This window comes from Rhineura floridana, chromosome 11 (genome assembly GCF_030035675.1).
Source record: "Rhineura floridana isolate rRhiFlo1 chromosome 11, rRhiFlo1.hap2, whole genome shotgun sequence".
Taxonomy (NCBI): Eukaryota; Metazoa; Chordata; class Lepidosauria; order Squamata; family Rhineuridae; genus Rhineura; species Rhineura floridana.
The window spans coordinates 66,507,754-66,521,162 of record NC_084490.1 but is presented as its reverse complement, the minus strand read 5'-3'; the positions used below and the strand labels follow the sequence as shown (position 1 = coordinate 66,521,162).

General features: G+C 37.8%; 1 protein-coding gene across 5 annotated transcripts in view; it reads right to left on the bottom strand.

Moving 5' to 3' along the window:
* Positions 1 to 209: 209 nt before the first annotated feature.
* The window catches only part of RPRD1A (regulation of nuclear pre-mRNA domain containing 1A), a 56,647-nt gene continuing 43,447 nt past the window's right edge, over positions 210 to 13,409 (bottom strand). For 4 of the 5 annotated variants that reach the window (XM_061588653.1, XM_061588654.1, XM_061588652.1 and 1 more), the window contains exon 8: positions 210 to 4,847. In XM_061588653.1, the coding sequence (XP_061444637.1) occupies positions 4,698 to 4,847 (150 nt within the window). In that variant the 3' untranslated portion in view covers positions 210 to 4,697. The remainder of the gene's footprint in view (positions 4,848 to 13,409) is intronic. The other variant, XM_061588651.1, reaches the window with a different exon arrangement.

Genomic DNA, 13,409 nt, shown 5'->3' with positions numbered 1-13,409 from the left:
TTGTTTCCTAATTGCATCCATCAATACAAACAATTATTCTCCCTTTCTCCTTTTTCTCTTTTTTGCTGAATAGCTTTTATGTGTGTATTGTTTTAGAGCAGGGCAATCAGATGTACTATATCTTTTCATTACTGTATACTTAAGACTGGATGATTGTTACAACAGATTAATACTTTTATGTTGCAATCCAAAGCATGCTGCATATGGAAGTAATTTATTTAAACATTCTGAATGTGGTAAAATTAGTAACTTTGTATGTCACTGAAACTCTGGTTTTACTTGGGGAATATTTACAGCTTCTGAGCCCTATTTTTCTCAAAATACGAATGGCTATGTTTAGAATATGAAATATAGTGATAATTTGGTTTCTACAGGCAATCTGAGAATGTTAGTTGAGTTGTAATGTAGAAAGAGATACAAGTTTTTCCTTGAAAAATTAATACTGGAGGAAAAACCTCAAATGAGCTACTTTAAATAGGTTAGCCATACACTAATCAAACTAAAATCCTGGGGAGTGGGGGAGAAGAGTGGGCATGGTCTACCAAAGTAAAAACTTCAAAATACCACTGAAATCAATGGGACTTAAAAATGGCTTGCCTTTGGCTGGACTGTATCTATTTTTTTAATTAGTGTCCACCTCCTCTTTACCTTGAGGAAGTATTTTCAACAAGTCGTATTTCAGTAAGGCATCAAATTTTTGAAACCTGGATCTCAAAGTTTGTTCTTGGCTTACCAATCCTGATCTGTTTAGAAGAAAGAAGTTATAAGCATTGATACGCATGTCATGGCAAACCAAGGTTAGTGTTTCATTGATCCTAAGAGTATGGACCAAAACAGAAATGATCACAGGGAGGTATGTGTGATGCCCCTGTTATATTTGCACAGTATTTATGGTAAGTGCGGGTTTTGTAGTGTAAATATGGTAAGTAGAGAGAGTTGGGAGAGGGGAGTATATGAGTTGGAATGTTGAAGAATTTGAGTTGTGATTGGCTGAGTGTCTGGGTGGTTGAAGGTATAAATGAGAGGATGACAGTTGGAGAGGGTTGGTTGGTTGTTGGTTCTGGGTTTTGAAGGGGTGGATTTGTGTTTAGGCAGGTAGTGAGGCAGGCTTTAGGACTAAGATATATAAAGAGAAAACTGTTATATGTAACCACACGCATGTTGACTGAATGTAAAGTAATCTTGTTTTTTCCTTGTGTTAATAAATAAATAGTTTTGTTTCAACAACACGCCTGATCCTTGGCTGGGATATTACAGACCAGAAGGGTGGGCAGAGCAAATACCAAAGCTGGGAACAGTATCAATGGTGGCAGCGGTGAAGGGATAGTGTAACAGCAGCAGGTATCCAAAGCAACCCAGGGCTGTAATCTTTAAAGGCAGAAAGATACAGGGGGGTTGTAGCCTGTAAGTGCACCCAGACACTAGGTAGTAATCTGAGGAGGAGACTAAGGCACAGTCTCGGGGCAGTATTGCCTTACAGAGTGTCAGGTGGTGCCACCTAGTAGTGGGATCATGACAGACCTGTGCTGGGGCCAGTGTGAGAGATCCATTACGAGACCAGACCCAGAGTAGGGGTCTGACAGTATGCTTTATGGATTTCCATGGTATGTGAATGCTGTCATAGGCTCCTAATAAAACAGATGCAAGTTGGAATGTAAACATTTTCCCCAAAGTTATCTACCAAGAGCAGACTATGAATCTATCTGTAGACCACCTTTTCAAACAGCTTATTTTCTACACGTTGGTAAAAGAAGGGTGCTTTTATTTGCCACAAAAATATTCACACATAGAAAAATTAATCATATAACCAAGTGTTTCAGCAATGCTCAGTGGCCTGGTTTGATGTAACACTACACCATGTATGTTAAATTAAGTGCACAAAACTTGGACTCATACTCACTCTCCTCCTATTTGATGCCATGCTCGAGATGGGAGGGGAGACTGGTAGGTTTTGCTACCATTTTCAACTAACTGCAGCTTCTTGTTATGTCCAAACAAAGAACTGTAGTTTACTGTTTAGTACGGTTTATTGAAACAAACAGGGAACATTACAAGTTGATTTACTACAGTTTCAATAACGGGGTTGTAACACTAATCTATGGCTCAACATTACATGCCAAAAACCTGATATATAAATAAAGCCAGGATATGCAAACCTATGTGGTATGAATTGAGTTTTCAAGTGTTCTTGGAAGAAAAGGAAATTATTTATATTCTGCTAAATCTGGATGTAATAACCACCCAATGTTTGGAATGGAATGAATTAGAAAAAGCAGAAATAAAATTATAGTTTAGACCTGTAGTATACCTGAACCACAAAACGATTTATCAATATGGAGAATTTTCAACTTTGAAATCCCCCTTTCCAGATGTTTTATTTGAAACATTGCCTGAGACTACTGAGCACCTTATATACTGTTGCATTCTTACATGTGTCTATCAGTATTTTAGGACTATGTTACTAAAATAAAATCAAAAACCTTCAAACTGTTAGGGACAAGCTGTTTAAAATACAAGTGAAAAGTATTTTTTTCTCATGGTTTGCATCTTCCATAAAATTAGAGCAAGACACAAAAGATTAAGCACTTTTATTTCTCACTTATTTCATTGGAAGAAGTGTAAGCATGTACTTCATTCAAAATTAATTGACCTTAGATGTTTCATGCTGAAACTGTGATGTACTAGAAGTGGATGCAACTGGGTTTTGCATTCAAGACTGACAATGAAATGGCTTATAACTAAAATTGCTATAATAAGGGAGATGTAGCAACAATAACAAACTGTGCCAGTATGTTTACATACTAACTCTATGAGGGTCTTGTCTGAGAAAGAGGAACTATATTTTCACATATTTAAGCAGCTATATTCAAAATAGTATGTTTGTTGTGAAACAATTTGTTTTGTCTGCCTATTACCATGCAACATTTTTCCAGCAGTGGAAATGTAATCCATGTCACTGGTCTATAGTTTAAGGGTGACAGTGAAGAGTTAAAAGTAGACCAGAGAGCAGGGCAGTGTCCCTTAAGCCCATTTCCTGACTTAAAATTCTAAGTCACAGAAAGGGGCGCTAACACCCACCAGTCACTTCAGTATCTGAAATTTTAACAGTCTATGAGTCCGAAGGGGTGGGCCGTTATTATCTGGGGTAAATTTTCAAAAATTTTCAGCCATGTTAGCGATTTGGTAATGAGTAGCTGTCACTGAAAAAAATACCTTAACATCATAACAACCAGTTTGGGGCTACAGGTATTACATGTTTTGCCCTATTTGGGTCCTGGGGGGCCACATTTACTGGAAAACATCCATAAAGTATTGAAAGTATAGATTTCAGTCTATAATTTTTGAGAGCATTACTGAAAAAGTGCACAATAGTAGATACCTTTTTCCTGCTGGGGGGGGGCATGTCTGAACCATTTTGTGGTCCTCCTTTTTTCTTTCTTTTTTTGATCTTTTAAGATGTGGCAGTCATTTTGTGTTATGCCATGCCCTGCATCAGCTATTTTGTGACTGGTACCCATGACAAATATAGCCCCAGATGGTAACCACCTGCCCATTTTTAGACTCCTGGCTCATAGACAATATGGGAAGTGGTCTGTGCAAGTAAATAGGTAAATATGCTGAGAGGCAGGGGGGACATCAGCATGTATTCATCTCTCCCATGGGTCGTCAAGTATAAATTTTCTCAGTGTTAATATTTTGAGCTGGGGAGTGAATTGTTAAGAATCTTCTAGCAACTAACATGGCAGCAATCCCCCTTGTTTACTTCACTGGGTGAGTTCCCCATTACAGAAAAGAGGATAGTTTAAAGCTCCACCTAATCAATATAGCACACACAGCAATATGTTCTTGTGCTTCAATCCTATGCACACTTAACTAGAAGTAAGCCCTACTGAATACAGTGGGGTTTACTTCTGAGCAGACATGTACAGGATTGAACTGTTAAGCTTTTCTTTTACTATTAAGCACAGTTAATTGAAAATAAATACAGATTCAGTCTGATATACCAGTTGCTTCCAGACTACCCCTACTGGCCTGTTTGTTTTCTAAGATGAGGTTTTTCGACTGAGACTGGTCTAGAAAAGTGTTATTGTGCAAATATATGGTCATTCAGTATTAAAAAATCAGCTTGCAAGAGAGGAGGAATGATTATTAGTAACATTCTATAACATTCAGTGTTCTAATTCACTTAAATAAGGTCATTTTTGGTCATTCAACATCTGCTTTTAATATGATTTGTATTCAAAGTTTTTTAAATGACATAATATTAAGACAATTGACTTTTTTGGAGAAGAAAACGATTACTGTCACATTTCAAACCAAGTTGCAGGAGTTATCTTTTGCAACCAAAAGATCAATTTCTGTATTTCTTCACTTGCTAAGCGCAGATTCTTATGCTAAGTTTAATTAACAGAACCATATCCAGTAAAGATCACGTAAGAAAAATAAAAATAGAAACAATTTTCTACTGGGTCTAATCAGAGTACAAAAGTTAATTGCAATAATCTCTCTTTTAAACATAATAACACAGATGCTGCCTCTTATAGTACCTGCTTCATCACTCTTTCAGTAAAATAGTAAACAAAGCAACATTTGACATTTCTTATAAATTAGAACACTTCAGTGCTACTCCCAACAAATATACAAAAATAATATCCATCAATCCGACCAATTCCTCTTTCCAGTGGAACATCTGAATGTCAATCATCATTATAGACATCTCCTGCAAACGGAAGATGCACCTGACTTCCTGTGACATTGGGGAGTCTTGAAAGGTCAGGAAGGGTCTGGATACGTGACTTGAGTTCTTTCCGTACCTGAGAGACTCTGGCTAACTTGCGCTTGTATTCCTGTAAGACATGAACAACTTTACAGAATCTCTTCCACACTCATTCCATTCACTACTAGTTCCTAGAGAGTTCTCAAAACATTGCCCCCCCTCAAGGCAGTGTGTTAAGACAAAAGTGGGAAGCTGGAGAATTATTACATGGCCTGTGTGCCGGCCCACAAAGCAAACTCTTTGGACTGCCTATCAAACCTTCCCCAGCTTCTCTTAGAAGTTTTAAGGTGCTCTCCTCCTCTCCTCAGGCAAGGCATTTTCCCTGTCTTTGCTTCATGGAGAGGAAACAACATTTTCAGGATAGGATGTTTTTTGATGCTATCTCTGTTATTTTTTAGGCTAGCCTTATCTTGTATGAAAAGTCAGAAATTACAAAGGTCATGGATACGATTGCTAATTTGTTTGCTGACCCTATTCCTATGTATTTAACATCAATTTGGCACACAGAAATTAAGCAGGTAAACTTTTCTTGCATGGACATCAAGTGAATATCACAATTCAAGATCTGATAAGAGATTCTCTTGGATAAACCTTTCTGGGGAGATAGCATTAGTAGGATAAAACAGACAAAAATAACTTCTTAATTTTAAGTATATGAGATTGAAAGAAACTATTAATGAATCTAAATACTGTATATCCCCACTGAAATCCATTCTGGAGGATGTGGATGAAGACCAGGGCTATAGATACATGAAGAAAGTTTATTTCATTTTCCTTCTCCTAATGATATGTATTGCATATCATATATTATTTATAGTCATACAGTCACTTACTAATATTAACACTACCCTAATGTTATGACTTTCTGAAGAAGGGTTTTGTATTATATGAGCAAATATGTGTATTTTATTTCGCTTCGTTGTTTTGCATATTGCAGTTCTGTGTTATAAATCAATCAATCAATCAATAAACAGCCTATTTCTGGTCTATGTCACTTTATTTATTTTATTTATTTTATTTTATTTAATTACATTTCTAGACCGCCCTATAGCAGAAAGCTCTCAGGGCGGTGTACAACAAATAAAATCACAATTAAAATATGAGCAAGTGTGAAAAATATAACATGATAAAAATCCGAAATAGAATTGCCATTGATGTGTATTTTCACATGTATTTTCACCCACAATTCCATTCTGGTTCTGTAAATTGGGGGGAGGGGGAACTCTCTTAGAAACTTATGTCTAAATGCATATTTTGATACATTTAAACTGCTGAGAACTGCATCACAACATTTAAGTTTGAAGTCTGGTGGCTACCTCTTTCTATAATATTTGTACTGGTCACTAGGGGGTGCAAGAGTCACACAGACAGACTTGAAAGCTGGCTCTTGCAGAAATCCTCCTCAGAGCCCAAATGGGGCACCTCGGAAGGAGAATAGGAGGCGCCACCATGACCTGCTGGGGGAATTCTCCCTGTTCTCCCACTTTCTCCTGGCACCAAGGAGGCTTCTTCTGGCAGGCGAAGGAAGGAAGGAAGGAAGGAAGGAAGGAAGGAAGGAAGGAAGGAAGGAAGGAAGGAAGGAAGGGCAGTGGGAGGAGAGATATCATTGTCCTTTAGGTGGGAAGCTTTGGATGGGAGACAGAGTAGTGTGGGGGTGGGGTGGAGATATTGACTCTTTTGTCATAGAAATTTTTTTGACATTGCAGTCATGGGAAAGGAAACTGAGGCATGGGAGAGAGATGTTGGGTTCTGGGGGAGGAAGCTGAGGCAGGGAGATGGGGTTTGGAGAGTGGAGTGAGCAGGGGAGCACCCCTTTGTAAAAAGGTAAAGGTGTCCCTGCACTTGTAGTGCAAGTCATTTCGGACTCAGAGTGATGTCTTGCGACGTTTACTAGGCAGACCGTATATATGGGGTGGGATTGCCAGTTCCTTCCCCGGCCTTTCTTTAACCCCCAGCGACCACAGATGGATGGAAGGCTGAGTGGACCTCGACCCCTTTTACCGGAGATTCGACTTCCTCCTTCCGTTGGAATCGAACTCTGGCCGTGAGCAGAGCTTCGGCTGTGTTACCACCGCTTACCACTCTGTGCCACGGAGGATCCTGCACCCCTTTGTACTAGCATATTAGTACAAGAAGTGTGGATCAGGTTACTTCATGTAGGAATTCACAAAGATGGAATTCCACAAGCATCTCCACTGAGAGTTCAAAGTTACTTTACAAGGAGCTATCAAAATGATTATGCCCATTTTAAAAGAGTGTAACTGATATATGCTAAACTGAAAATGGATTGGAAAAGCTCCTAAAATTATTTTCAGTGGAATCACATCCTGTATTTCCAACTTTCTGTTACACTTGTCTGACATGGATGGCTTGGCCAGATAGTTGGGGAAATGGAAAAAACTACTTTCAGATTTTGGAACTATAGATATTTCCTTCCTAACTGGGATCCAGGCAACTTAGTGGCTCATTGGCCACATCCAGCCTCCACCCTGATATTTTGTGCGCATACTGTACATGCACACATACTCCTCTTTCAACCCTTCCCAAGGCTGCAGAAATGACTACCTGAAACTCTGTCACTTTGCATTAAGCACCTACAAGGTCAGAAGCACTTTGTGCAAAAGGAGAACAATCATGCTAGCTTCTCCCTGCAGAAGCTAATTCTCTCTAGCAGCAGTGACATCATTAGTGTGTCTGTCTCCCAAACAACTTGACTGGGAGGATTTGACCTCACACTCAAGAATTGTGCCATTTACAATGTAAGTCAATGGAGCTTATTTCTGAACAGACATGTATAGTATTATACAGCAAGATACTAAACCCCACAAAATGCTTTTACAGATGGCCAGAAACTGTCCCATTTCAGAGGTCACTGATGCTGTGAAAATCAAAGTATATGCCAGAAAGCACTGCCATGATAACCTTCCCACAGTAGGAAAAAAGTTTACATTATGTCCATATTTGGAACTATTGTAAAACACATAAAAGCAATCGTAGTTCTGAAATTTCATTTTGGACCCAAAATAAAAAAAAATATAAAAATAAAATAGGGTAATATTAAATCAGTCAATATATGGTCATAATATGAAGTGGTATACATGAATTTCAGACAGACATGGTATGGGAAGGCTTGGGTTATACTTGCAACCAAAAACAGAAACTTCCAGCTTAACATAATGGCCCTAATATACTTTATGTCCCTGTATGGACAACAGTAGGCTCAACATCCACTTTTGCGGATGAGCATCTCTACACCAAATGTATAGCCAGATGACGGAAATCACAAGTTCTGGGAAAGAGGGTAACAGTCATTAGTTTCCTATTTTTGCACTTTGAAAGCTGAACTGTATACACAGACATTGAAATAACAAGCAATAGCTGTTGAACATGGGCTTTCTGTGCATTCTTCATAGCAGACACGTACGTGTCAGTTATCTTTGCTGGGTCGGGAGCAAAGATGTATTATTTAATTGGCTGACATCAGCCCTGCAGCTAGCCTTCCTTGTTAAGTGGACAGCCACATTTCTAGATAGGGTGTTTTTTTTGGAGGGGGATACATAGCACCAAGCAATTCCCCCCAAATGCACTACTGGAGAGGATGTGAGGGCCAGGCCAGGCCAGGGGAAGGCAGTGATCTTCCCTTCACTCCTCCTCCATGCAGACAGCATGTTAAGTTATATAACGGTCTATGCAAAGGTCAAGGTTATGGAAAATTTAGTATAAATACCTTGAATTAAATGACTGACATATTTTTTGTTTCATAAGAAAGAAGGATGTTAAGGATACAGTGAACAAAGGGATGCCAAAAGGCATTAACTCCTCGAGAGTCTCTCCTTCTAAGTCTTGTTCCTGACCTTTAGATTTTCCTTCCTGTTGGACAACCAAGGGAAACCCTTTTAACTGGTTGCAGTATAAAAGACTGGCTGAAAACTAATTGTGGAAAGCAATTGGAATTTTTTTAACTGGTTGCTACTTTGATTTTTTCTGCCCAGGAACCCTGAAAAGTCTCATGCTGAGCCGCACACCCTGGGAAAATTAGAAACCAGGCCCGACAGAGACTTCCGGGAAGGGTGATTCGCCTGTGCTGCCTCTGAGACAAGCTCTTGTCTCAGAAGAAGCTTTTTCAGCTTTAATCAGTCAGAATTTTTTTTTTTGACTGGTTAAGATTTTCTCCCGGTCATGGAGAAACGTGAGATTAACCACAAAGCCTGTTTTTGTTGGGAAGACTGGATTTCATTAATTTATGAGAGAAAGTTCAGCCAGCGAATGCTGGACGGACTTCCATCAAAGCTCTTGCTGATTAAGCGACATGTTTATCTTTTCTTCAAAGAAAAATGAACTAACAGGGAAGCATCCTTCTTTCCATTTTTTTTTTACTTGGTTTAAATTGTTGCACCAAAAAGAGATTTGTCAATGAATCAGCTATAAAGAACTGGGTGAGTTAAAAAATTTCTCTTTCACTCACGAAACTCAGGAGGAAAGAAATCGAAAAAAGCTTATCTTTGTTTTTATTGCAAAAAGCGGGCCTGGAAGTGCATTCTAAAGATATTAACGGAAGAGGGATTTTTATTTCGAGGAGGGAAAAAAATAAACAAATTTGATTTATGAACTTTGGAGTATTATGTCTGGAACTATTTTTTTTTTTTTGGTCTATTTTATTTTGACGAATCTGCTTACTCACGACGCCACTAACTGTTTGAAGCTGGGAACTAAACTTGTTTTGTTTTCCTGAATATATAAGAGATAAGACAGGCTGTATTGATGTCTGCAAGCCTGAAACATTAACCCAATTGTGGCTGAAATAATTTTTTGTTTTTGTGGTTTTAAGAATGACAACCAGGAAAGTGACTGAGACCATGGAAGAAATTATGTTTCAGAAAATAATGAGTGAGATTGAGATAATGAAACAAACCCTGAGACACGGCAGACAGGAGATGAAAATTGAACTTAGCAAAATGATGCAGGAGTTTAAAAAAATAGGGGATTCTGTGAAAGAGGATTTTGATGGGATTAGAGGTGAGAAAAGAAAAATTAAAGGGAAGATACAAGCCATGGAGACTGGAACAAATGAGGAATTGGAAAAAGATCTGGAGTTTACGGATGTTAGAAATAAAGTTTACTGTTTGGAATTCAACATTGTCTCTGAAGAAACTAATGAAGATATTAGTGATAAAGTTATCAACGTCTTGGATAATTTTCGACTGGAATGATGTGATGGAGCTTGACATAGAAAAAATCTATGGAATTAATTACAAATATGTGACAATGGAAAAACTCTTAAGAGATGAGCCAGTGCATTTTGTAAAAAAGAAGAGCAGAGAAGTGACTTTACAACAATATTTCAGCAACATATTTAGAATTGATGGCAAGGACATAATTGTGAAGGGGGAAATTCCCATCAGACTCTTGTTATATGACTATGGCTATGACAGCAAGATCATCATGAGATACTGATAATGGATGAGTGGATACTGAAACCACTGGATTTAACAGGACTATTGAAGATGGAAGATGGAATTAATATTGATAATGGAAGAATGGTTATGGAAATTATTGGACCTAATAGATTCGACGAGATGGATTAATCGATATGTTTATTTGGATTATGGCTATGACAACAAGATTATTATGGGATACTGATAATGGAAGAATGGCTACTGAAATTACTGGATTTAACAGGATTATTGAAGATGGAAGATGGAATTAATATAGATAATGGAGGAATGGCTATTGAAATTACTGGACCTAACAGATTTGAATCAGATGGATTAAGCTACATGTTTATTTGGAGAAAAATTGAAAGATATATCTCTCAAGGAATTGAAATCTCTTTTGGACTTTTTGTGGAAAGAATAAAGTAATGTTTATGAGATTTGATGATTAATTAAGATAACTACTGGAGGAAAGTGATTTTGTAATATAATTTTAGAGACAGGATAGTTATATATTGTAGACCTATGGTTGATCTGCGACAAATCGGAAGTCAACATTTTTTTTTGTATAATTGTTTTTGTTTTGTGTTGTTTTTTGTTTTTGAAAATTTGAATAAAAATTAATTAAAAAAAAAGAAAAGAAACCAGGCCCGACTTACAGCTGAAGTGGCCAGCCAGCCAGCCAGCTGAAGTATGCACAGCAGTATTTCTATTCTTCTAGGGCTATTTTCAGAGAGCCAGCGTGGTGTAGTGGTTAAGGTGTTGGACTACGACCTGGGAGACCAGGGTTCGAATCCCCACATAGCCATGAAGCTCACTGGATGACCTTGGGCCAATCACTGCCTCTCGGCCTCATGAAAACCCTATTCATAGGGTCGCCATAAGTCGGAATCGACTTGAGGGCAGTACATTTACATTTAGGGCTATTTTCATCCTTTGCCATCAAGTACACAAGAAAAGGAAGAAAAAATATCCATTATGATTGTGAGTATACTGAGTGTTTGAAGAGAATAAACAGTAACTTAGAATAGATATTTTTTTCAGATAAAATTATCTTGTTATCTCTTTATTTCAACCTACAGCAATAAGCACCCAATCCTAATCCATCATAATAATTGTAGAAACATCCTTCTATATTGCTGGATGGATGGAAAAACAGAACTAAAGTGAAAGTGAAAAGCAGAGCAAAGGAAAGTCCAAGGGGTGGAGTCTAACTCTAGCCCATAATACAAAGGTCTCATATTTAATTCTTCAAGGGTCATGCTACTACACAAGCTTTTTTTTTCCAGGATCACTTAACTAATTACAGGATGACTGTGATCATGAAAAATCCACCCTCAGTCTGGGAAGAATCTCAAGTGAGCAGACCTTTTGGGGCACTTCCAGATGAGACTTATTCACTTAATTTTTTAAAGGGTCCTATTCTTAAATGGCTCTGGTTCTTTAAAAGAAGTGGCATTCTTTACATGGAGGCTGTCATTGTCTGTCATGTCACAAATTAAAAAGACAAGAAATTGGAAGGGAGGATGATGCACCCATTTGACCTATCCTGGCTACAGGGCTGGTTCACATGATACAAAACATCATTTAGTACTACTACTGCTATTTGTTAGTACCACTTACAACTTAGAATCAAAGTTCCCAGTCAGGTCCCGAGAGGGCTCCTGCATGTTTAAGAATTGTTGTATTTTAGAGTCCTGGTTTGTTAGATTATTATTGCTTTTTGCATTGCTTGAACTGTATTTTAAAGGGCTTGGTGATGCAGGTCTGATTAATGGAATCTGTTTTACATCACGTTATATTTTTGGAATTGTGATTTTATAATACACTGCCTTGACAGCACTCTGTCCTAAGAGATAACCTAATCAATTTTAAAATTCCATCAGTTGCTTGTCTCTCCAAATACACCCTCCCTTCTGTGCAACTTTTAAAGAGGCAAGAGTTCTCTCAGGGCCTTGACCTGCCAAACACGTATCTTTTTCATGTTTCTATTTTAAAAGTTAGTGAAAGAATGGCCTGCTTTAGTAGAATGAGTCTTACAATTTTAAGTTCAAAAGCAGATTATTAACTATGTGGAATTCCAAATGAGCAATTTGGAATTTATGTTGTGATTTGGAACTACCTCATGCTGAAGCTTACTGAAGTGAAGCAGGTGCCTGAACAGGAGACCACTGAGATCCCCAGCTAAGCTGTTCCGACTTTCTTTTTTAAGTGAGAAGGATACAAATAAAAACAGTACTGATTTCATCTAGTATGAGAATATATCTATTCTGAAAATTGACATGAATATATAACACTGCCTTCTACTGAGTGAAACCATTGATCCAATGATGTCCATGTATGTTCTCGAGTTTCAAACAGACGACTTTCCCATCATGTTACACAAGACCCTTTTAACTGAAGATTAACAACTGAACCTGGGACCTTCCCTATGCAACGCATGTGCTCCACCACAGAGCTATGGCCTCTCCTCTAAATGTGACATTTTATACACATCTGTCTTTAAAAAACGAATTACTGAAATAAGTTTAGAATTATTTCAACATTATGTTGAGCAGTGTTATGGTTGTTCTGAATGAATTCTGGCCGATATTTACTAACTAGAGGAATGTAAAAGGAATCAGACTCCAGCTTAAAGCCTTATGCATTAGTCTCATATTAGATTTCAGTCTATAATCTATTTTATATCTGAACAATTTTGTATAACAATGAATAATCTCTCGAGTAAGTAGGCTGTACACTGCAGTTTAATCAGCTCTTCATACCTTTTTTATTTATACTAACTTTACAAGGATCTCACTATCTTTCTGCTTTGTTGGATGGTGTGTTAGTTGAGCATCTCCTTGGAAAATACTTGGCTTACAACTGGGCAACTATATAACTAGGCTTGCCAGAAGGTTGTTACTTGTGAGTGAAAAATTCTATTAACATATTCTCTCGCCCCATTTCTTTCTCTACCTCTTTGGCTGTGGGACCACATGGATATTTTACATGCTGCTTACAGCGTGTTATGCTTAGGAAACACGTACAATTGAACCTTTTTTTTGTTATACTGGCTTGCATTTCAACTATTAATTGCTCTCAAATATTTACTTTAAGTAGAAAAATTAAGAACAAACGATATAGTCAGCATGGATTTTTCGCATTCCGCAATGTTAAATTAAAAATAGCCCCCCATGCCATTCTGATGCTTCCCATAA